Source organism: Sceloporus occidentalis, unplaced genomic scaffold (assembly GCF_023333645.1).
Source record: "Sceloporus occidentalis isolate IW3139 unplaced genomic scaffold, rSceOcc1.0.p SCAF_3, whole genome shotgun sequence".
Taxonomy (NCBI): domain Eukaryota; kingdom Metazoa; phylum Chordata; class Lepidosauria; order Squamata; family Phrynosomatidae; genus Sceloporus; species Sceloporus occidentalis.
The window spans coordinates 218,741,945-218,764,184 of record NW_028316983.1 but is presented as its reverse complement, the minus strand read 5'-3'; the positions used below and the strand labels follow the sequence as shown (position 1 = coordinate 218,764,184).

Below are 22,240 nucleotides of genomic sequence, written 5' to 3'. Positions count from 1 at the left end.
GGAAGTCCTCACTCTGACAAACAAGCCTGTCACTCCTTCTCAGCCTAATCTACCTTATAGGCATATTAGAAGGATAAATGGATAAATAATTCTGGCCAATTCTTCCTAGACTGCAGGGAGAACCTTTTGAAAAGGTAAAGCCTAGCTAACAGTGCACTCTGCTGACTAGCAGCCTCCTTCTGATACCACTCCAAAATCTCTATCTACTCCCCTATTCCTGCAGCAGTTTTACACTTTGAAAATAAAATGTATTTTAAAAATCAAAAAGACATTATTAAAGTCCAAACACGTAAACATTCGGGCAGAACTTGGAAATGTTAGTTGTTCTGACAGCAGTGTTTAGGAAATGACCACTAGGATTCTGAGGACTGCAGTTTAAATATATTTCCAAGCTTTAAATTCATCTTAAAAGCCAGGCAGTTCACCCAAACGCTTGGCGGGAGCAGTGGAGGACTATAACTGATAGATAAGCAAAGGTCTCAGTTGCCAGAATATAGCTATTACTCCAGTTGTGCATATATTTTAGAAATAAGGAGCATGCTGCAAAAATTGTTTTCATGCTACACCTGTTTATACATACTTATAAACAATGGATACCTGCCACTCATTCATAATGAAGAACGTAATATACCTTGCAAATTAACAATATTTAAAATCATATGATTTAGACAATGCTCAAATAAAGGAACCCAGAGTGTTAATCCAAGCTAAATGAGGAAATACTATCAGAATGAACACAGCAGTCTAAGCCCTAACAGATAGTTTGGGGCCTACAGACCTTTTCAGACAGTATGTGGCCTATAGCTCCCATCAGTCCCACCTAGAATGATCAGTGGCAAGATGCTAAAATATTTAAAATTGGGAAACTGAGTAACATTTTGTCCTCCCAGTGAAAAGACCATAATGTAGGTGCCAGACAACCAATTTCTGATGAGGACACCATCACTAAAAAGGCTCACTAACTGCTAGTCACCTGCAACTCACCATTTAATGGGAACACTTGAAAATGGTTTGAGAATTTTAATAGGTGTGTTTGGGAGAAACCACTCTGTAGATAACCTGGCCCCAATTTGTTATGGTTTACTAGGTTAATATTAACACTTTGAAATGGGCTTGGAAAGATTGGTAAGCAGTGTATTTGTGCAGATTGTCACAGTCCTTATCAATTTCACCTCCTTTCATTCTTCAAATCAAACCATAGCTAATTTTACATATACATTAATACTATATTAACATTTACAATGGTTAGCTACAAGCTAGAGTTTCCTATATAAACTAAGCACGATCAGTGGAGTTCTTAAACATAGGCCTGTTACAGACAGCCAAAATAAAGCTGCTTCGAGTCACAGTGGAGGTATGGTGTTTCAATGATACATGCGTCCTAAGAGTCCAGAAGCCACACCAAAGCCACACTCCAGTCCTTAGGGCTGGAGCATGGCTTTGGTATGACTTCTGGACTCTTAGGACCCATGCATCATTGAAACACCATACCTCCACTGTGACTCGAAGCAGCTTTATTTTGGCTGTCTGTAACAGGCCTCAGTTAACTCTGAAAAAGGAAGAGGAGAAACTCAGATATGAGAGAGGGGAAGAACATACAGTGCTGACAATCAAGACCTGTCCTGAACAAATGTTGGCTTGTATTACAAATCAGATCACTTCTCTCACCTGCTCTGGAATATGGAGAAGGTAAGAAGCAGCAAGAGAGAATTTCACTGCTCAGACAAGATTCTTGTTACACTTTTGCAAATCACAGTGAAATTACAACTATAGGAAGAGACTCATTATGCTACAGGGTATTCTGCATTTATTTATTTGTTTACTGCTACCTGTCAATAGATGTATCCACATTTGAAGATGCTGCAGAATTCTGCTCATCCAAGTTGGCTCTTGAAAGGATGGAGTATATTTTCATAATGCTCCTGACATCTGATAGAAATTTTTATAGGGAGCTCTGAAGCCAAGTCTTCATTCTCCCAGTAGGATCTATTCTGCTCAGTATTTAATCTACCTTTCTTTATGACCAAAGATCTATTCTGTAGATTATTTAGATACTCAAGAGTATATCAAGTCCAGGTACCAAAATGAAGAAGAGATCAATGGATTAATTAAAATACCTGATAGCTTCTTTCCATAGCTTCTAACTACTGAAAACAACCCACGGTCCTGTTTTGCAGTACACTATAAGATACACTTGTATTTTCCATTTTAAAACATCTGCATCAGCTTGAATACTCCAAAAAACTGGCCTGCCATATTTCCTGAAATGAGAGAACCACTATAGTACAATCCCTGTATCCATGGTGGTTACATCCCAAGACCCTCCATGAATACATGAAGCCATGTTATAATAGGGAAACCATGAATAGTAGGGAACTTTGTTATTTTCAGTGCGACAGACAAACTTCTTCCACCCCAAGCACACCATAGAATCACACTGGAGGACCTAGAAATGCCTAGAGAGAACGTATTTTTTCAGATGTGGGTAAGCAAAATGACAGCTACAGAATGCACAGATATGGGGGTCATAGTGTATTACAATTTAATTACAAATGTAGACTTTATACCTTCCACAACTCTATTGCAACTGGTTGTTGGGGTGGATTGTCATGGTATATATCTTCCACAGTTTTCCTCCAGAACTGAAGTCGCATCAAACCAATGGTCTTTTGGGTTATAGAGTCTTTAATCTGGAATTGAAACATAAATTGGAGTGATACTGAAATTTCTTGTTTTTATACAACATTTGATACATGAAAAAATAAATGAAGCAAACAGAGTTTGTTTTCTTTTATATTCATTCTTTTACATATCTAATTTGGTATATCACAAACCTGATCAAGATAGGTATCTATCATAACCATGCAGTTATTATGTCACCCAATCTCTCTTATTTAATATTTATGTCATTCAAGAAGTCAAATGCTTAGTCAAGCACCTTTTGGCATATTTATGTGCTGTGGAGAATATAAATTCAGCTGGAAAAGCCACCAGATGGGTCCTGCAAAATTAATTCATTCTTCTTTTCTCATTCAATTACAACCTGTTTTGTTAATTACCTTATCTAAATAATGGTGTCTAAATCAAGCGGAATCCAATTACAAGAGAGAAACAGCATTTTTAGATACAGTTAATAACTGTCTTGGAATAATTCCCTGAAGCCAACAAAAGGAAAGAAGTAACTGTTGATGCAATCCTTAACCTTAAAAAGATGTCTGTTACCTCTGAAACAGCACCTAGTATAAAGAACTGTAGAGTTGCTTGTGAAAATACCTATAATAAACCCTTCAAACACAGATAGAGGTTTATCCTGATATATTTAATTTCAAATAAGGGAATTTTCAAAGATAACAGCAGGCCCAAACAAATAAGCAGGCTGAAGCAGCAGGGCTGGGATGTCATGAAAGGGCAACAAGCTCTGTTATTTAATTTGGTATTGTTTCATTTTTATTGCTAGAGATGGGAAAGGGCATGTGTTCCTGTGTTATATGACAAAATAACTTGGTTGGGTTTGTGTACTATGTGCCTTGACGGGTAGTCTGGGTGATGCATTTGATGCTATACTTCAGTATGCTTAATCTCCCCCTGCCCAAGAGAACAAATTAAAAAGGTATAATTCCAACTGAGGCCTAGTCATAGAGGAAGAAGTGCCTACAGATACAGGGGCAAAGTTGTCAAGTGTTGAAGAAAGAGTGGAGTTAAATAAAGAATCGCTGAGTCAGCAGAGTCTCCAAGAGGTAGAGAAGAGAGAGATGAATCCAAGGATTGACTGAGATGGTCACAGTTAACAGACTGAAGATCATGAAAGTAGCATTGAGCAGTATGATGAGGAGGTGGGATATAAGTAAGAGTAAAAGAAATTAAATGATGATCAGACAATGGAAAATCAGATGCCAAGTAGTCAGAAATGACACACTTAGCAGCAAGAACTAAGTCGAGGCTGTGACCAAGAGAATGGGTTGAAGAGTTGGAATGAGGTTGAAGACTGAAAGAAGCTAAAGGGGAGCTAAAGCGAGACACTGAGGAATTCTTGGGATCATCAAGGTGGATATTAAAGTCACCTAGGATCAAAGTGGGGACAATGTTGGCCAAGACTCAAAGTCTGAGAGGAACTGGGTAGCAGAACCAGGAGGGTGATAGATGACTGCAACCTGCAGCTGTAAAGGAAAAAAAAAATCTAATAGAGTGAGACTCAAACAAAGAGAAACAATAGCTGGGGGAAAAGAAGAAATTTGAAACTGGAAGGAATTAGACAATAAGATACCGACTCCTCTTCCGCAACCCTCAGAGCATCTTATGTGGGTGAAAGAGAGACCGCCAAAAGAAAGGGAAGTGGAGGTAGCAGTGTCATGGGCCAGGAACCATGTTTCAGTAAGAGCAAGAAGATTAAATGATCTAGAAAGAAAAAGATCATGAATTGCTGTCGCTTTCTGAGCAACAAAGCGACAATTTCAGAGAGAATGGTCTAATAGGGATCAGATTAGGAGAAATGCGTGGAGCCATGGGAAGAAAAGGTTTGAGTATCCAGTAATCAACAACAGAAAATTTAACAATGACAAGAGCAGAAAAATAAAAGCCGACAGTGCTTGATAACATTGCCTGACCACCAGAAGACACAAGGGCTCCTTCTCTGTAGCAGTGGCTGCTGGGAAGGGCAGTTGGTGCTGAGCCTGCCTCTGGAGGCTCCACTATTTGAAGTGTTTATAAAGAACAAGCAAAAAGACTGCCAAGTCGGCACAGAACACCACATTACTCAGGATGAAATAATCACCAGCAGAATGTAAAAGATGATTTTAATTGTTCTGAATTTCATTGAGATTTTTAAAGGCTTTATCTGCCAGCCACCCTGGGTATCTCCCAGGAGAAAGGAGGCATACAAATTAAATAAATAAATGCAATTTCTTTCCATTTTTTGGCCATAAAATGACACAAAGCTTGCAGAAGTGACTTCTCTGAACCACAGGTCTCAGAAACCCTAGTCGCCATGACTAGTGGCCATACTAGCCATGGGGATCCTGGAAGTCATAGTCTAAAAAGTAACCTTTTCAAGCTCTGGAATGGCAGATGATACTCAGTTTAAGTTGAAAATAATATTGTTTTCTACTGATTTCACATGTAAGTAAACAGATTCTACACTATTTGAAGCAAGTGCCTCAGAGCGTGGTGGTGTCTCCTTCTTTGGAGGTTTCTAAACAGAGGCTGGATGGTCATTTGTTGGGGTTGCTTTAATGGTGCCTTCCTACATGGCAGGAGGTTGGATTGATGGTCCTTGTGCTCTCTTAGGAAAGATAATGAAGAGCTGGATGAATACATCAGTATAGTATGGAGCTGGAGAAGGACAAAGGGTTCCCTGCATAAGAAAGCCCTAGGGTTGCCTTAAGTTGACAAGCAACTTGAAGGCACATACACACAGAGAGAGTGTCAATATGGTTCTGTTTTCCCCAATTCAACATTTTCCTAGTGTGCATTTTAATACCTGCCTGAGCCAGTTCTACGTTGAAGGCTCTGAGGGCGAAAGCAGACGGACGAGATCCCGCAGGCAACAACAACGAACAGAGGAACCCTTCATAGTCACGTTTCCTGGATAGGCAAACAAAAAACAGACAGGGGAAATGGGAAGTGTAATCCAATGGCAATCCGAATGCAATCATGGGGTTTCACATTATTGCGTGATAGACTACCACACGCAAATTTGGGCAATGGGAAGCCAGTTCGAACGCCATTCAATTTCACATAAATTCACTGAACTAGAGAATTCACATGAATGCGTTCTGGCCCCACTTTCTTTTCATTCGAAGTTAAGAGAAATTCCTCCTGTGTGATAAGCTCCAAGGATACGTTTTTGTCACAACCACATTTAACCAAAGCAAGTTAAGTAGCCAGAAAGTCTCTCCAAGAGTTCAAGGAATTCAGGCTGTAATTCCAAGCACTTCCTTCATCAAACGTCTGTCTCTATGGGGCTGAGCTTCAAATCCTCAGAGCCATGCAGACTGTTTGCTGTTCAGTTTCCCATCTGCTCCTTCTCTTCTATACAGAACCCGACCACTATCCTCCATCCGCATCCGCACCACAGAGCCTGAGACCCCTGCAATGGATCTGGTTGTCCAACACAATAAACGTTGTCACTGTCTTTAGCTGGAGGGGGAAAGACAACAGAAACTGGGTGGGAGACTGAAGGATGCGCAATGCCTACTACCTTCATGGCCAAGGCAGACTCATTTCATGCTCTGGGGACTCAGAATGCTGCTCACTGGCAACTTATTTATGACATAAAACCTACTATTTTGCATGTTCACGAAGCTTAAACATGCATTTTAAATGATTTCATTTGAGTAAAACTGTGCCCAGACCCTCCATGAAAGAAGGGGGCGTTACCTTCTGCATCCCATACTGCAACCTGCGCGCATGCATCTTAAACGCCTTGTACGGAGTCACAGCACCGGTTCCTCCAGCGCAGGGCCAGGGATTTCGGACTTCATTTCCCAGAGTCCCAGGCCGTTGGCGACACGGCAGAGGCTTCTGGGAGATGAAGTCCAGATGCTCTTAAAGGGCGCGTTTTCAGGACCAAAGAGGAAAGGCTTTTTGTTTTGAATGGAAGGAAGGTGAAGGGAAAGTGGAGCAGAGCAGGCAGAGCAGAACAAAGATAAGGGCCAGGCGAAGAGTTAAAGCGGTGCCAAACCGGATTATTCTTCCAGTGTGGATGCAGCCTCTCACTGTGAGGCCTCCCCTCTGCACTCACCGCAGCAGCTCCATGCAATAGCGCCCCTCCTCCTCCTCTTCTCCCGCAGAGCCCCGGCTGGAAGCCACTGCCACCGCCGGCGCGCTCCCTCTGCATTTGGCCGGAGCCAGCAGCCTCCCTCGGCCGAAGACAAGGGCCCTCAGCGGACTCCCAGCCGCCATGCCTCCCAGCCACGCCCCTCCTGCCAATCACAAGCACCGCCCTGCTGCCAATCAAGACTAAGTCCCGCCTTCTTCGCCCGCCTCCGCCAACCGGAAGGTGTGCTGCTCTGCTGCCAATCAAGACTAAGTCCCGCCTTTCACGCTGTTCCTTTATCACTCGGTCATGCTCCCCACTCTCAGGCACATTTTGCGCTTCTGACTCCTTCACCGGGGATTCGGCAGGAAGGTCTGCTCTACTGTCAATCAAGACAAAGTCCCGCCTCTCGCGTCATTGCTTTACCTCACGGCCACGCCCCTTCCTCTCAATCACAGGTAATCCTCAGCCAATCGAGAATTCTGCTGTATGTCAAATCAGGTCCAAATCCCGCCTCTCCTGATAGTGCTTTACCTCTCGGCCGCGCCCCCTACTGTCGACGCAAGCTCAGACCTACTGTCAATCCAGCTTAAGCCCCGCCCCTTCCATGTATTTTTTATCGCTCGGCCACGCCCCCTCAGGCCTTGTTTGCCTCGCGTCAACTGCCTCTGTCAACCAGGGATACAGTAAAGCAATGTCAATCAAGTAAAAGTCCCGCCTCCAATCTTATTTCTTTCTTGCTCGGCCACGCCTCTCTACTGTCAATCAAAGCCAGGGCTCGGCTGTCCTTTTTTCCCCCGCCTCCACCAACAAGGGATTGGGCCGGAAGCTGTATCCTGCTGTCAATCAATTCTAAGTCCCGCCTTCCATTTTATTTCCTTCTCGTTCTCTGCTCTGGGCCCCACAACAAACTCCAACTCCCAGAATTCCATAGCCTTGAGCCAGAAAAGAGTTAAAGCAATGCCAAACTGGGTTATATTTCTCCAGTGTGGATGCAGCCAAAGTCTCTTCCAGCTCTGTTTCTAAGGTGCATCCACACTGTAGAAATAATACAGTTTCACACCACTTTAGCTGCCATGACTCCATCTTACAGAATCCTGGGATTTGTAGTTCTGTGAGGCAGCAGCAGAGAAGGCGAAAGGCTTTGTTCTTGTTTGCCTTCTAGTCCTTTCCAACTTACGGCGAACCTTAGGAATAGGAAGCTGTGAAAGAACAAGGCCAAATCCTAAAGAGTAAAGACATATAAATGAACGCTAAAGTTAGAATCGTCCAAGCCATTGCATTCCCCATCACTGTGTGCGGATGTGAGAGCAGGACAGCTGACAAAGCCAATGGAAAGGATATTATTATTGTTATTAACTTAAAGTGCTGTAAGTTTACACAGCTCTGTACATAAAATAGAATAGAATAAAAATAGAATATACACTCGACCCTCCACATTTTCTGGGGGCACAAGACCCCCGTGGATGTGGAAAAAACGCAGATAACAAAAACACTATGTTTTTACCTGAGAGAACACCTCTCTAGGAACCTCTGGGTCCTCCAGGGCAACTCTGTGGTCACCACCTGTCAGACATTGACCATAGAGTTGCACTGGAGGAGCTACAAAGGCTAGTGGAGTCTTCTCTCTAGGAATTTCTAGCTCCTCTCAGTGCGACTTTTAGTTAAAGTTTACCACAGAGTTGCGTCGGAGGACCTAGATATTCCTAGAGAGAACATATGAATAAAATCCATGAATAATCAAATCCGCAAAGGTCAGAGCCGCAAATGTGGAGGGGCAAGTGTAAACTCATTTGCAATGTGGTGCTGGAGGATACCATGGACGGCCAAAAAGACAAAGAAACAGATCCTTCAACAGATCAAGCCTGAAATCTCCCTGGAAGCCAAGATGCTCAAACTGAGGCTGTTGTACTTTGGCCACATCATAAGAAGGCATGGCTCATTAGAAAAGACAATGATGCTGCGAAAGGTGGAGGGTAGTAGCAAGAAAGAAGACCTCATGCTAGATGGATGGATGGATTCAGTCCAGGGGTCACTGGCCTGAGCCTGCAGGACCTGAGCAAGGCAGTGGAGGCTTGGAACAGGGGGCCTGGAGATGTCTCATTCACAGAGCCACCATTAGTCAAGGTTGACTCAAAGGCAACTAACAGCAAACAACAATGGGGTTTGTGATTGCCATCCTATGAGGCTGAGGTCCAAAACACACTGCAGGAATAATCCAGTTTGAGACCACTTTAACTGCCTGGGCTCAAAGCTAGGGAATCCTGGGAACTGCAGCACTGTGAGACATTTAGCATCTATCATAGAGCTCTGGTGCCACAATAGTTCCCAGTGGTAGAATTTGGAGATATATCATATATACTTGACTATAAGTCAACCTCATGTATAAGTGGGGGGGGGGGGGGGGAATTATGGATTTTGATATGACCCATGGATAAGTCAAGGGTAAAACTTAGGGGCATGTAACAAAGGATGGAAATAATGAACTAAAGGAAAACAATGCCAAAGAACGTACAAGATCCCAGCAGGCATAACTGTTTTGGCTCACACTAAAGGCTGGATGGAAGAGAGAGTAGAGGGAGGTCAGTGCTTCCAGGACAGATTGCACTCTTGCCTTTCACCAGGGGATGATTCCCTTTCTTATAAGTTATAATATAGTATCTACATCAACCCATGGATAAGTTGACCTAGGTTGTTGGGGTCAATTTTTTGACTAAAATTTCTAGACATATACATGAGTATATACAATAGCTGTGTTAGTCTGTAGAATCAGTATGTAGAGAGATCTTGTAGCATCTTTGAGATTAACTGAAATAAAGAAGTTGGCAGCATGAGCTTTTGTAGACTTCAACCTACTTCCTTAGATGCATATACACAGAAGTTTATGAAAGCTCATGCTGCCAACTTCTTTATGTCAGTCTCAAAGGTACTACAAGATCTCTCTACATACAGTTTCCAAGATTTCCTAGCACTGAACCAGAGCAATTAAAGCGGTCTCAGACTCAATTATTTCTGCAGTGTGTTTTGGACCTGAGAGAGTATGACTTGCCTAAGTTCATCCAGTGGTTTCCATGGCTGAGCGAGGATTTGAACCCTGGTCTCCAGAACCGCAGCTCAGGGCCTCTCGGCAGTACAGATATTATCACAATAAATTATATAACAGGTTGGTACTTTTCGGGGCACCCAAAATCTGCCTGGGGCAGTTTCCCCAGTATACCTAAGAGTATGGCCAGCCCCACTCCCAATCTTGTCTCTAACAACTGGTATTCTGTACCGTGTTGATTTGCATGGAGGTGCTGCTCCATATAAAACAAAACAGCAATGTGTCAAATGTTGTCTGGGATAACAATCACAACAGCATTCACAGAAAATATACAAAGCCTCCAGTCCTTACATGATGAAAAATGAACTAACAGACATTATTCTTCACTCCTTCACCATCAACTCAGCCTTCCTGCATGTGACAAGGTGGGTCTGACAACATCTCAAACTTCACACAAATATCACAAGAACTGATATGGAAATTCCTAGCAGTGTCCCCAAAATAGTTGTTCTAGCACATGTTATGGGGCATGTTTTGCCAAAACAAATCAACAAAAGCTGCCAGAATGAGTAACTGGAATTTACATCCTTCTCTTACCCAAACATCTGGGCCAACTCAGATTGTGTATTTCTGCCTGGTTGTTTTTAACACAACATTTTATGTGTATGTGGTAGCCCGAGGTCAACTCATGCAAATATGGAGTGCATCATCCCTATTTAAGGCTTGGACCATCCCAAATAATACATCCCTACTATAGAGAGACCACCTCCTTTTTAGATGCTTTAGCAAAGTTTCCAGCCTAAAACTTTGCTTCTGCACAACTTGCTCTGAGGTGTGAATTGTATTTGACAGTGTCCTGGTGGAAAGAATATGTGCCATACAGCAGACTACAGTTTATTTGGAGGTACAAAGATGTAAAGAGCAGCTGTGAATGCAGGCTGCTCCTGCACTTAAATATTGAACAAAAAGCTAGGAACCAGGGACAAGTTCAGCCAGCTGGGAATCATTTTCCTTTGTGACACACATCTTAGTAGCTTCAGAATTAGGGTTTTCTTTATTGGTATGTCTGTCAGACAAACAAGGATTTTAAATTTTCACTAAGTAACCAATACAGTGGACCCTTGATATCCACTGGGGTTTGGTTCAAGGACCCGCAGTGGATACCAAAATCCTTGGATGCTCAAGTCCCATTAAATACAGTGGATAGTAAAATGGTGCCTCTTGTATAAAATGGCAAAGTCAAGGTTTGTGTTTTGGAATATGTGTGTGTGTGTGTAATATTTTCAAGCCGTGGATGCTGGACTCCATGGATGAAGGTTCTGTGAATAAGGAGGGCCAAATGTATATTAATTGAAGTAAAATCTGAACCACGGCATTCATGATCTACAATTGATTTATAATTTACAGTGCAATCCTGTATATGTTCAGACATTCCACTCTGCTCAATGTAACGTATTGCCCATTAAGGAACATTGCATAGGACTGCAGCCATGATCAACAAATCTAACTACTTTGAATCAGAAGTCTCTGTTTTCCTATCACAGTAAATAACAGAACTCCTAGAAATAAACAAACAGTGTGAATGTTAAATTGAAGTCTCTTCCGATTAAGCCTGTTTGAACTTTTCAGTCTTTTCCCCCCCAAGAAAACATTTTTTCACATTTTAAAAGGATATTGTGTACCAACAAGAATGAAACTCAGTCCTACCATGGAATGCCTTATCATGGTGTGCTCCCAGTTGCCCTTTGTTCCAAACTGCAAGCACATGAGATCCTTTTTTTATTGCTGTATGGTAATGTGGGAGTACGTACTTTTATATCATTAAGTCTAAACAATTATTCCCCCCTCCCCCCATTTTTTCCCTCCTGCCTCTCTCTACAAAGTCATTCAGTTTTGTTCCATCTTGTTGCCTGGGGTGACACACCACAAACAGCAGATGGAATTATTGAAGAGAGTATTTGAATGGCATTTATGGTGTTTACATGTTCTAGATAAATGAGATAAGAATAATTCTATCTGTGTTAGATGCAAATTTATTCACCAGAAGTGCTGTTTTTATATTTATCTCTTATCTTGCACCTGGTATTGTTACAGGGATTGTTGTAACCAATACCCTCTTTCAGACTCCTATGTAAAAAATAAGTCTTGACTGATATAATAACAATGTGATCCTTTGATATGATATATCTATAAGCCTCACTGACTTCAATGGTACTTATTCCAAGGTTCAAGTGTATAGGATTGGGTTGTTTTTTTCCTACTTCTACTAGGTGCAACAAAACTAGCACCTATATTACATTAAAAAAAGCAAACCCTGACATTTGAAGATTTAAGTGCCATGGCTTAGTAGACAGCTATGTATGCAACTAATATAATATTGCTGAATGTCAGCAAGATTTGTGCTCTATTTCTGTCGCATATTCTTGTACTAACTTTGTAAAACTGGCCTGTTAAAATTTATGAGCTAAAGGGTATGGAATAAAAGCAGAGATTTAATTGCCTGTGGCAGAGCCATAAATGCCATCCTGTCACCCCATTCAGGTTGCATATTATTTAAGGCTTGACAGGTTATTTTGGCACCTGAAGCAGACAATCCCACAAACATCTCTCCCTATACCTGGCAGAAAAAGATACAATAAAAATAAACCAATCAAATACAATTGATCAGACCTTTGTGACATCCTAAATGTGCCCTGATGTAGGTGCAAGGACCTAGTTTTTGCTCTCAGGACTCTCCATGAGCCAAATGGACTCTCACAAAAGTCATACAAAGTGATCAGATGCTTTGGGGGGTTGTTTTTTTTAATGTTAAACTGTACACAAGGGGCCCATACCCTATTTAAAACTACAACTCCCAGTGACTCCTTTTGCTGGGGTTGGGAAGAAGGTTTTTCCAGGGAATCTTGTGGAACTGAGGACCACAAAGATAGAATTCAAAGATATAACAGTGTAAGTATGTAGAATCTGTATGTAAAGACATCTTGCAGCAACTTTGAGGCTAAGTGGAAGAAAGAAGCCTTAGGGTGGCCTTAAGTGGAAAACAACTTGAAGGCACACAAGAACAAGAAAGCCCTATGGAATTCATGGGGTTACCATAAGCTGACAGGCAACTTGAGGGCATATACATATCTACTGTTCTGTTTGCCTCACCTGGAAGAGAAAGGATATGCAGAGTGGACAGAGATGCGTGGAAAGAAGCAAACAAATTATTCAAGACACTGGAGCAACTCACCTAAGGAAAGAGAGTATATTATTTGGGGATCTTTAGATGGGGCGGAAGGAAAGATGACTAGAGAGACACATAATAGAAATGTATAAAGTTATGCACATTTTGATGAAAGAAGACGAGAAGAAGATTGTCTTCCTCTGTCATAATACTAGAACCTGCCATAATACTAGAAGCTAAAATGAAAGGAAGTACTTCTTAACAGGTTGTTGTTAAACCATGGCATTCACTGCCACAGGATCATGTGATTGCTGCCAAATTGGATAACTTTTAAAAGGGAGTTAGACAAATTCATGGCAGGGCAATGAATTGCTATTAGACAAGATTGCTATGTATCACCTCCAGTATTTGAGGCAGTTGCTCTGTATCACATTTGCTGGGGAACACAAGAAGGAAGGTGCAGCTGCACTCAAGTCTGCTGGCAGGCTTCCCTTAAGCAACTGGCTGGTTGCTGCATGAAGAAAATGCTAGAATTTCTAGTTTTGGTCCAGCCTTTGATATGACTCAGCCATACTTTTTTCCCCTTGTTTTTTAAACCCTGCCGTTGTCTGGAAGCTTAAAGTGCTTCTTCAAGTGGTAGGGAAGGCAAGATAATATAAACTGAAATATAGTGTATAATAATGTGTCTTATAACTTGTCTTTCTCATGAGGAAAAGTGGGGAATCTGATGTTTGCATATTTTGTTATTGTCTAAGGGATGCAAAATAAATAATGAGAGGCAGGCTTCCTAAAAAGACAATTTGCTCACCGCTAATAACCTTCCTATTCTGTGCCCATCTGAATTGATGCATTGGATATCGTACAGCAAACTGTTTACAGATTTGAGAAATGGAAGATCTACTTAGCATTTTTTTCCTAGAATAGCTACTAACAGTGGACATTATCAGACAAGGGAAATTGGAAGTATAATCCAATGGCAATCCGAACGCAATCATGGTATTTAACGTTATTGTGTGATAGACTACCACACACAATTTCAGGCAATGGGAAGTCAGTCCAAACGCAATCATGGGGTTTCACGTTATTGCGTGATAGACTACCACACGCAATTTCGGGCAATGAGAAGTCAGTTCGAATGCAATTCGAATTCACGTAAACTAGCGAATTCACGTGAATGCGTTCTGGCCTCACTTTCTTTTCATACAAAATTAAGAGAAATTCCTCCCGTGTGATAAACTCCCTCGAAATGCAAGATGCAAGAAGTACACACTTAGAATGAAAGAGTTCTCCGCTCAGGTTTATGTTTTGTGCATCAAAACTGAATGAAGCTTAGAATCTTCAAAATAAAAATCTATTTTGGTAAGCCTGAGCTTTCTTTGCTTCAGTAATATAAATTAGGATTTGGTAGAGGTCATCTTGTTGCACCTCCTGTTAAAACAGGTGTGAGTTGGAAGTCAGTTCTAGTCCTGCAGAGGGTTAAAGTAATGTGTTGCAACAAGTAACATTTTTATCTGTTACTCATTTTGGGGTGGGTGGGGAGAATAATGAGTGGATAATGATGGCCCGTTTTTGCATGTTAACAGTACAGCCAGTGTGTTACATATCTGGATTGAACTAATATTTACTTGTCTGCCATAGCATGGAAATGAGTTGAAGGCACACAACAACAACTACAACAACAACATTTCAAAAAATGTTACTTTTAGGGTCATTTGAGTGGACTGTTGGCCTTTTGTAGGACATTTTTATACTTTTAAGGGGCTTTTTGGAAGCAATGTATTCTTAGCATATTACTAATGGGTTATTTCCCAAAATTGTTACTAACCCTAATATCTATCTGTGATACCTTTTAAAAATAATGTTTACCTGTAAAATGGTACTCATTTTAACGAATATTTCCAAGCTCTATCAAGAATATCAGAATGTCCAGAGATGTAAGAGTGGTTCTATCTTCTCTCCAGCTTTGTTGCAGGATTTACATACAAGGTAACGTTATAGTTCAAAGATCTGGTTGGTACTCTGTATACCCTTAGAAGCACCCACGCTTCTTCTTGTTAATGTCTTTGTTATTTTAGGACACATTACAGAGTGCAGGGCTCTTTAGAGACACAACAGCAGGGGTAGGCAACCTTTCTGACCCGGGGGCCGGGTTGCTTTCCCTCAGACAACTGGGGGGCCGAAGCCAATAAATAAATAAATAAATAAATAAATAAATAATTTTAAAATTAAATAAATAAATAAACCGGGACAAATGTAGGACAACATTTTTAAATGGAGGACACTTTTTTTAAATGGAGGACACGCAAAAAATGTGCTGATTTTTTAACAAATGTTAATATAAATGCATGTTACTGAGGCTTCTATAGACAATTGCCCCTCTTGCTCCCCCTTGCTCCCCCTTCTGTCCCTTGCCACCGCTTGCCACCGCTTGCCCCCCAAAGGCCCCACGCCCTCGCCATGGGCCTCTTGCGCGAGGGCGCGGGGCCAAAGGCCAATTGCGCAAGAAGCCAAAGGCCCCACACAAGAGGTCCTGCCACTGATTGCCCCACGCCGGCGGCAATCAGCGGCAGGACCAGGCTGGGGCTGGTACCATGGCCTCGCCGGGCCAAATCCGGCCCGTGGGCCGGGGGTTGCCAACCCCTGCACAACAGGATAAACAGGCTCCTGATCTAAGGAGCTTACAGTCTAAAAGGCAACAAGAAGAAAGTAGTAGATGGAGAAGTTTCTCTCTGTGTGTGGCCTAAAGAGCTCATTGGCAACCAGGTGAGTTGGAAAATGCTTCTTGCAGATAGAAAGTCTGATATCCATTTGATGAGAGCATAGACTAACCAAATTTAATAGTACATTAATCTATCAGAACAGGCAGCCACTGTGGGTACAGGATGCTACTAGACAGGCCTTTACTGTGATCAAATGGAGTTCTTCTTGTGCTCTTCTTATGTAGTCTTAATCACTACAAATATATATTAAAAAATGGGCCTCTGTGAGGTGTTATAAGCTGTAATGAGAGTCACCATTAGGACCTCCAGAAGCTTCAGCACAGTAGATAGTCTTCCACATAAATGTTAGAAGCAGATTTATTAAGCAGATATTTTCAGGCTTGTTCAATTTGAATACATTATGCAGGTTTAGAGATTTCCACTTTTGTTGGTATAAAGTATGTGATAAACTGAGAGTACCAATTAAAAAGTTTCTAACAGATTACTAGCACCTTTTGATTTACTAAAAAGTGACACCCCTAGCATTTACTAAAATTTATCTTTGATACCTGAAATTTCACATAAGCTATCCACTGGATTCCATTTTGCCTCTTTAATCATTTGCTAAAAACCTAACATTATTTGTATACAGAGTGATCTTGTAGCACCTTCAAGACTAACTGTGTGAAAGAAGTTGCAGTATAAGCTTTCGTAGACTTAGGGCTCAAACAAACAGGCCAAAATAAAGCTACTTCGGGTCCTTAGGACTGGAGTGCTACTTTGGCACAGCTTCTGGCCTCTTGAGTTGCATGTATCATTTAAACAGTATACCTCCAAAGTGACCCGAAGTAGTCTGTTCAGGCCCTAAGTCTACGAAAGCTTATACTACAACTTCTTTCACACAGTTAGTCTCAAAGGTGCTATGGCATACACTGCATACTGATATTCTAGACTAACATGGCTATGTCTCTAAATTCTAAGATTGTTTGGTTTGCCTCAGTCAAACATCCTTTGCTGAAAACTGATCTTTTTAAAGTCTTTCCCAGTTTTGTTTAAAAAATATCAGTATGAGACCCCCAAGCATTATCCCCTTTCAGCAAGCATTGTGAATAACCCTCCAAATTGCTTACAAAAGATGGGGAGGAGTGAAGAGTCTAGATAACCTAAATACACTGATGACAAAACACCCATAGAAAGCACACTAAGAAGAAAGCATTTAAGTATATAGTGATTTATAGGGACTCTGTGGGTGCTGAAACAAACAAATTATTGAGCGCTTTAAAGAAAAATAGAGGCCTGCACTGGGAGATTGACGACTGAAACCACAGGGAAGTAATTCTTTCTTCTTCAGAATGGCAAGGCATGCTTTTAGTCCAAGAAGCAGGTCAATACAGGTCAGTGCTTGAACTGGAAACATTAAGCCAAGCAACTCATCTGCCCCTTTGTTTTGTCCTCTGCGTTGCTTGTTTCTTAACCACTGGAAAGCAACTGAAACCAATTTATTATATTTTGGTATGGTAGATTCAAGTCTCGGCAGAGTTGATTAAACATTGGAGGTAGCAGAGCATGACTCATGTGGCACAAGAAAGTATTACCTAAATGAAGATTTTATATATATTGTCCTTCTGCAACAAAATTACAATTAGCATTTCCCCAAAAACTCTTCTATTAGTGGTGGGGCTACAGCTGTTCCCTGACTTGGTCATGAACACAGACCCTAACAGGTGAATAAGTATATAAAATCCTCAATTAAAGGCATTTAGTTTGAGCATAAGATTAGGACTCTGGAGATCAGAGTTCAATTCCTTGCTTAGCAAGTCACACACTCTCAGCCCCAGAAAACCCCATGATAAGTTCACCTTAGAGTCACCATAAGAAGGAAACAACTTAAAGGCACACAAGAACAGAATCTTGGGATAACAATTTTGCAATTCCAGCTTTTACTTCCTTAACCAATTATAGGCGAGAAACCGAAAATTGTAAATCATAGAAAAGGAAGTAGAGATCTTGAGTCCTGATTCTGGGGAAAAGGCAGGGTAGAAATCAAGTTACTCATCATCTTAGAGCATTGTTTCTAAACCATATACTCTTCAGATTACAGAGCCCATCATTCCTGACCACAGTGACCATGAAGTAACTTCTAGTCCAACTCATTTGAAGTGTACCAAGTTGGGAAAGGTCTCAGAGTCTGTCACCTAACTGTTCCTTTCATCCTTTATAAATAACAGCAGGTTGAAGAACATTAAACGGAATACCAAGGCTGCTGCCACATTGATTCACTGGAAAGATGGCTTCCTTATATGGAATGATGGAGGAAGCATTGGTATGTACTTTGCATCAATCAGAAAAATAACTTGATAACATTAGACTCTGCCTTACACTGTGATCACGGAGACACTGCATTTCTTTCAGTGTTCACAGTTGTAACACTTTGATATAACTCTAACTGTCATGCCTCCATCCCATGAAATCCTGGGATTTGAAGTTTTGTGAGGTATTTAGAATTGTGTATCAGAGAGCCTTTGTTGTTGTGTGTCTTCAAGTTGTTTCTGACTTATGGTGACCATAAAGCTCACAGGATCCTCTGAGACTGAGAGAGTGTGACCCTGGTCTCCAGAGTCATAGTCCAACGCTTGAACTACTATACCACACTGGCTCACTAGAGAGCCTTACTAAACTACAAATCTTAGGATTGTGTATGATGTAGCCATGGCAGTGAACATGATATTGGAGTGCTATAATTTTGCAACATGAAAGAGACCTGTGACTCCAGCATCAAGTGAGCTTACTTTCTTCCTTCCCCACCCAATCTGCTTTTTAAAAAAAATCTTGCCTGATGAAGAGATCCAGAAATCCTGAAGGTTTGCACATATTTAGTGACTGTTAGGGTGACCTCATATAGATGTATCACTGATACAGATTTTTTCCCCTTGAAGGATAGCCCAGCTATGTTTGCATTTTCTGTATTTTATACCAAGTTTGACTACTTAAGCTCTGCTCTGATCATCAGTGGGATCTCAGATAGAGAGCCTTTTTACAGCCTGCCATTAGGCAGGGTAAGACAGCTGTCAGTCAGCTGATATGAGGTGTCATGAGAGAGAAGCAAATTTAATTTGTTGTTATTGTATTTTTACTGACGAATGGATGGTGTCACTTGTGGGAAGTTTCTTTCTCATGGGACAGAATGCCTCCTGGCTGGCTTTGGCCATGTACATACACCTTCATTTAAAGGGTAGTGGTGGGATACATCTGCCATTTGCCTTGGTCAGCAAAATGTCTTGGGATGGCTGTATCTTCCCAGTACCTCCTACTAACTTTTTCCAGCGAGTGAATGAAAGTGTGCTAAGCATATGGTCTACCTTAAGCCTGGAAATGTTATACTTTGGAAAACTACAATTCCCAGAGGCTGGATCTGGATCACTGAGCTAAAGTGTTTTCCCAGTTAGTTTTGAACTTTTTAACATTTATCTAGCATAAAATGAGTTTTAAAACTTGATCATGTAGCATGAACCTTGGCCATGGAGCCTCTATTTGCAGCCCATAATGCCTGGATTTCTTTAACCAGACATACCAGATTCCCCTTTCTTCTCCTTGTCTTCCTTGCCCCATCCCCCAGTTGTTCCCTGGTCTCAATAGATGCATTCACCGATACTGAACCAGCTCTCGCCTTCATGATCTGGGGATTGTTTGGTTCCCACAGCAGTGAAAAGGATGGATTTTCTTCTCTGACCCAGCTGTCAGTCCCTCTCCCAGGGCCAAGTGGGTCAAGGCTGTCAGGCAGGCTCCTGCCAGATATCCATAATTATATAAACAAATCTTAGCTATTAAGGGGAGAGAAATGGTGAACTCCCTCTGTGACCTGTAGCAAAGGAAATGAAGTCTTCACTCAGCGGAGGCTTGTTCTGCCCTTTTTTCAACCCTTCATATGTTCTTCCCTCCTCCTGCTTTAGAATAGCATTTCTAGAAGGCAGTGCAGAGCTCTGGTACATTTCAGTACTAGTAACAAAATAAATTGCTGCCTTTACCTGATCACCTTAAACCTGCTGTCTATGGCAGCTGCTTCACTCTCTTCCTCCAACCCAGGAAACAACTGATTAATTTGCATGATTTTGTTTGGGGGCTCAGCAATAGAAATGTACTTGCTCAGGGGCCCTTCAAATATGGAATCAGGCCTCGTCAGCTCATATTATAAGCTACTAGCATAAGTGGTGGTGGGGGGGAGCAGGGCATCACAGATCGAGTGTACAGAAATAACTGCTCTTTTCCCATTGCTGCCCTATATGCTTAGAAATGCTTCCCAGATACCTGTATGATGTGCCTTTGAGTCAATTCTGTCTTTGGTGACCCTTCCTCTCTCCTCCTCCTCTCTGTAGCAGGAACTGCTCTGCAGAGGCTCTGGGAGGAGTAACAAAGAGCTAGTCTGCTAGCTCCGCCCCTAGTGACTCACAGGTGTGACTGACTGAAGATGTGACTACAAGCACACTCTTCCTAGAGTTTAAAAAGAAGCCTACTGACCAATACCTCTTCCTTTTGGTCCATGTGGGAACCAACGATACTGCAAGACACAGCCTGCAGAACATCAAAAGGGATTATGAGGCGCTTGGTAGGAAGCTGAAAGGAATGGATGTACAGGTTGTCATCTCGTCTCTTCTGCCAGTCAAAGGGCACGGTCCAGGAAGGGAGAGGAAAATAGCAGATGTGAACAACTGGCTTCGCAGATGGTGCCGCCGAGAACGATTTGGATTCTTTGATCATGGGCTGAGGTTCCATGAGGCGGGACTTCTTGCAACGGATGGGTTGCATCTCACACCAGTTGGAAGAAATGTTTTTGCCAACAGTCTCAAGAACTTGATCAGGAGGGCTTTAAACTGAGTTCCATGGGGAAGGGAGACAATATTAAGGAAGGCGAAAGGGCTGGAGAAAATAGTCAAACAGACACAGAGGAAACAAGAAAAAAAGTGCAAGGACACAACAGTGGGAGGCAAATAAACTTGCACAAGCAACAAGTAAATGGGACCTGTGGTCTGCGATGCCTCTACACTAATGCACAGAGCATAGGAAATAAGCAAGATGAACTTGAACTCCTAGTACAGCAAAGCAAATATGATATAATAGGCATCACTGAAACCTGGTGGAATGAGTCTCATGATTGGAATCTGGAATGTTTAGCCTGGAGAAGAGAAGGTTAAGAGGTTATATGATAGCCCTGTTTAAATATTTGAAAGGATGTCATATTGAGGAGGGAGCAAGCTTGTTTTCTGCTGCTCCAGAGAACAGGACCCAGAACAATGGATGCAAGCTACAGGAAAAGAGATTCCACCTCAACATTAGGAAGAACTTCCTGACAGTAAGGGCTGTTCAACAGTGGAACACACTCCCTCGGAGTGTAGTGGAGTCTCCTTCCATGGAGGTCTTTAAGCAGAGGCTGGATGGCCATCTGTTGGGGATGCTTTGATTTAGATTTCCTGCATGGCAGGGGGTTGGACTGGATGGCCCATGCGGTCTCTTCCAACTCTATGATTCTATGATTCTATGATTCTAAGGTGAACCTACAATGGGGTTTTCTTGGCAAGAGTTGTTCAGATGAGGTTTGCCATTGCCTTCCCCTGAGGCTGAGAATATGTGATGTGCCCAAGGTCACCCAGTGGGTTTCATGGCCTTTTCCTTCCTACAGATTCCTCCTCAAAACTTTAATTTTTGGTGAAGCCTTTGACACAACCATGCCCTTCTGTAGAGCTCTTAATCATACGTATTCATTCCCACTTACCCTTGCCACCATTTTTCTTCATTCCCTTTGTTGTTTTCCCTGTGTCAGATTATAATAGATTGTAAAATCCTTGGAGCAGAGCAGTAGTCTGTATTTAGTAAAGAAGTGTTACATCATCATCAGCTATTCATCATACTAATAAAATGTAGAATAAGGATGACATTTTTGGACACATTTCACATTTTAAAATACAGATTAGGCTCACATTTTGAGGTACAGGTTGAGTGTTCCTTGTCTGAAAGGCTTGGGAGCAGAATTATTTTGGATTTCAGATTTTGGAATATTTGCTTATATATAATGAGGTACCTTGGGCATGGACCCTAGTCTAAACATGAAATTCATTTATGTCTCATTTATATCTTGTACACATAGCCCAAAGGTAATTTTATACAACATTTTAAATAATTTTGTGCATGAAATAAACTAAGTTTGTATATATTGAACCATCAGAAAGCAAAGATCACTATTTCAGCCACCAATAAAAAAGTTTTGGATTTTGGAGCATTTTGAATTTTTGGATAAGGGATACTTAATCTTTATTTTAATTATGATGTACCTTAATTATGTCCTTTTATTTAAATGTAGTGCTCTTCAACTACCTGAATACATTCTGACAGTATTTTATATATCAGCTCTAGAATTAATATGTCAGTCCCTGGTGAATTTTAATTTTTTTTTTTTTTTTTTAAGAATGAGGAGTGTTGTTACAAAACATTATGGTTACATGGCTGTTATGTACTTGAGAAGTATGACTCAGTCATCTTTTCTTTTTTTAAAACAGTTAACACTCTCTTTGTTCCAGGATGTTCTA

General features: G+C 41.5%; 1 protein-coding gene across 5 annotated transcripts in view; it reads right to left on the bottom strand.

Annotated features, from left to right (window-relative positions):
- NDUFAF6 (NADH:ubiquinone oxidoreductase complex assembly factor 6) overlaps positions 1–20,207 on the bottom strand; it is a 39,703-nt gene extending 19,496 nt beyond the window's left edge. The window contains exons 1-3 of one of the 5 annotated variants that reach the window (XM_089517661.1): positions 20,184–20,207; positions 5,481–5,580; positions 2,568–2,690 (exon numbers count right to left, since the gene is read on the bottom strand). In XM_089517661.1, coding sequence (XP_089373787.1) covers positions 2,568–2,654 — 87 coding nt within the window. In that variant the 5' untranslated portion in view covers positions 2,655–2,690; positions 5,481–5,580; positions 20,184–20,207. Of the gene's footprint in view, positions 1–2,567; positions 2,691–5,476; positions 5,581–6,739; positions 6,934–6,991; positions 7,101–7,288; positions 7,313–20,183 lie in introns of those variants that run through there. The other 4 variants (XM_089517665.1, XM_089517663.1, XM_089517660.1 and 1 more) reach the window with 4 other exon arrangements.
- Positions 20,208–22,240: the final 2,033 nt, after the last annotated feature.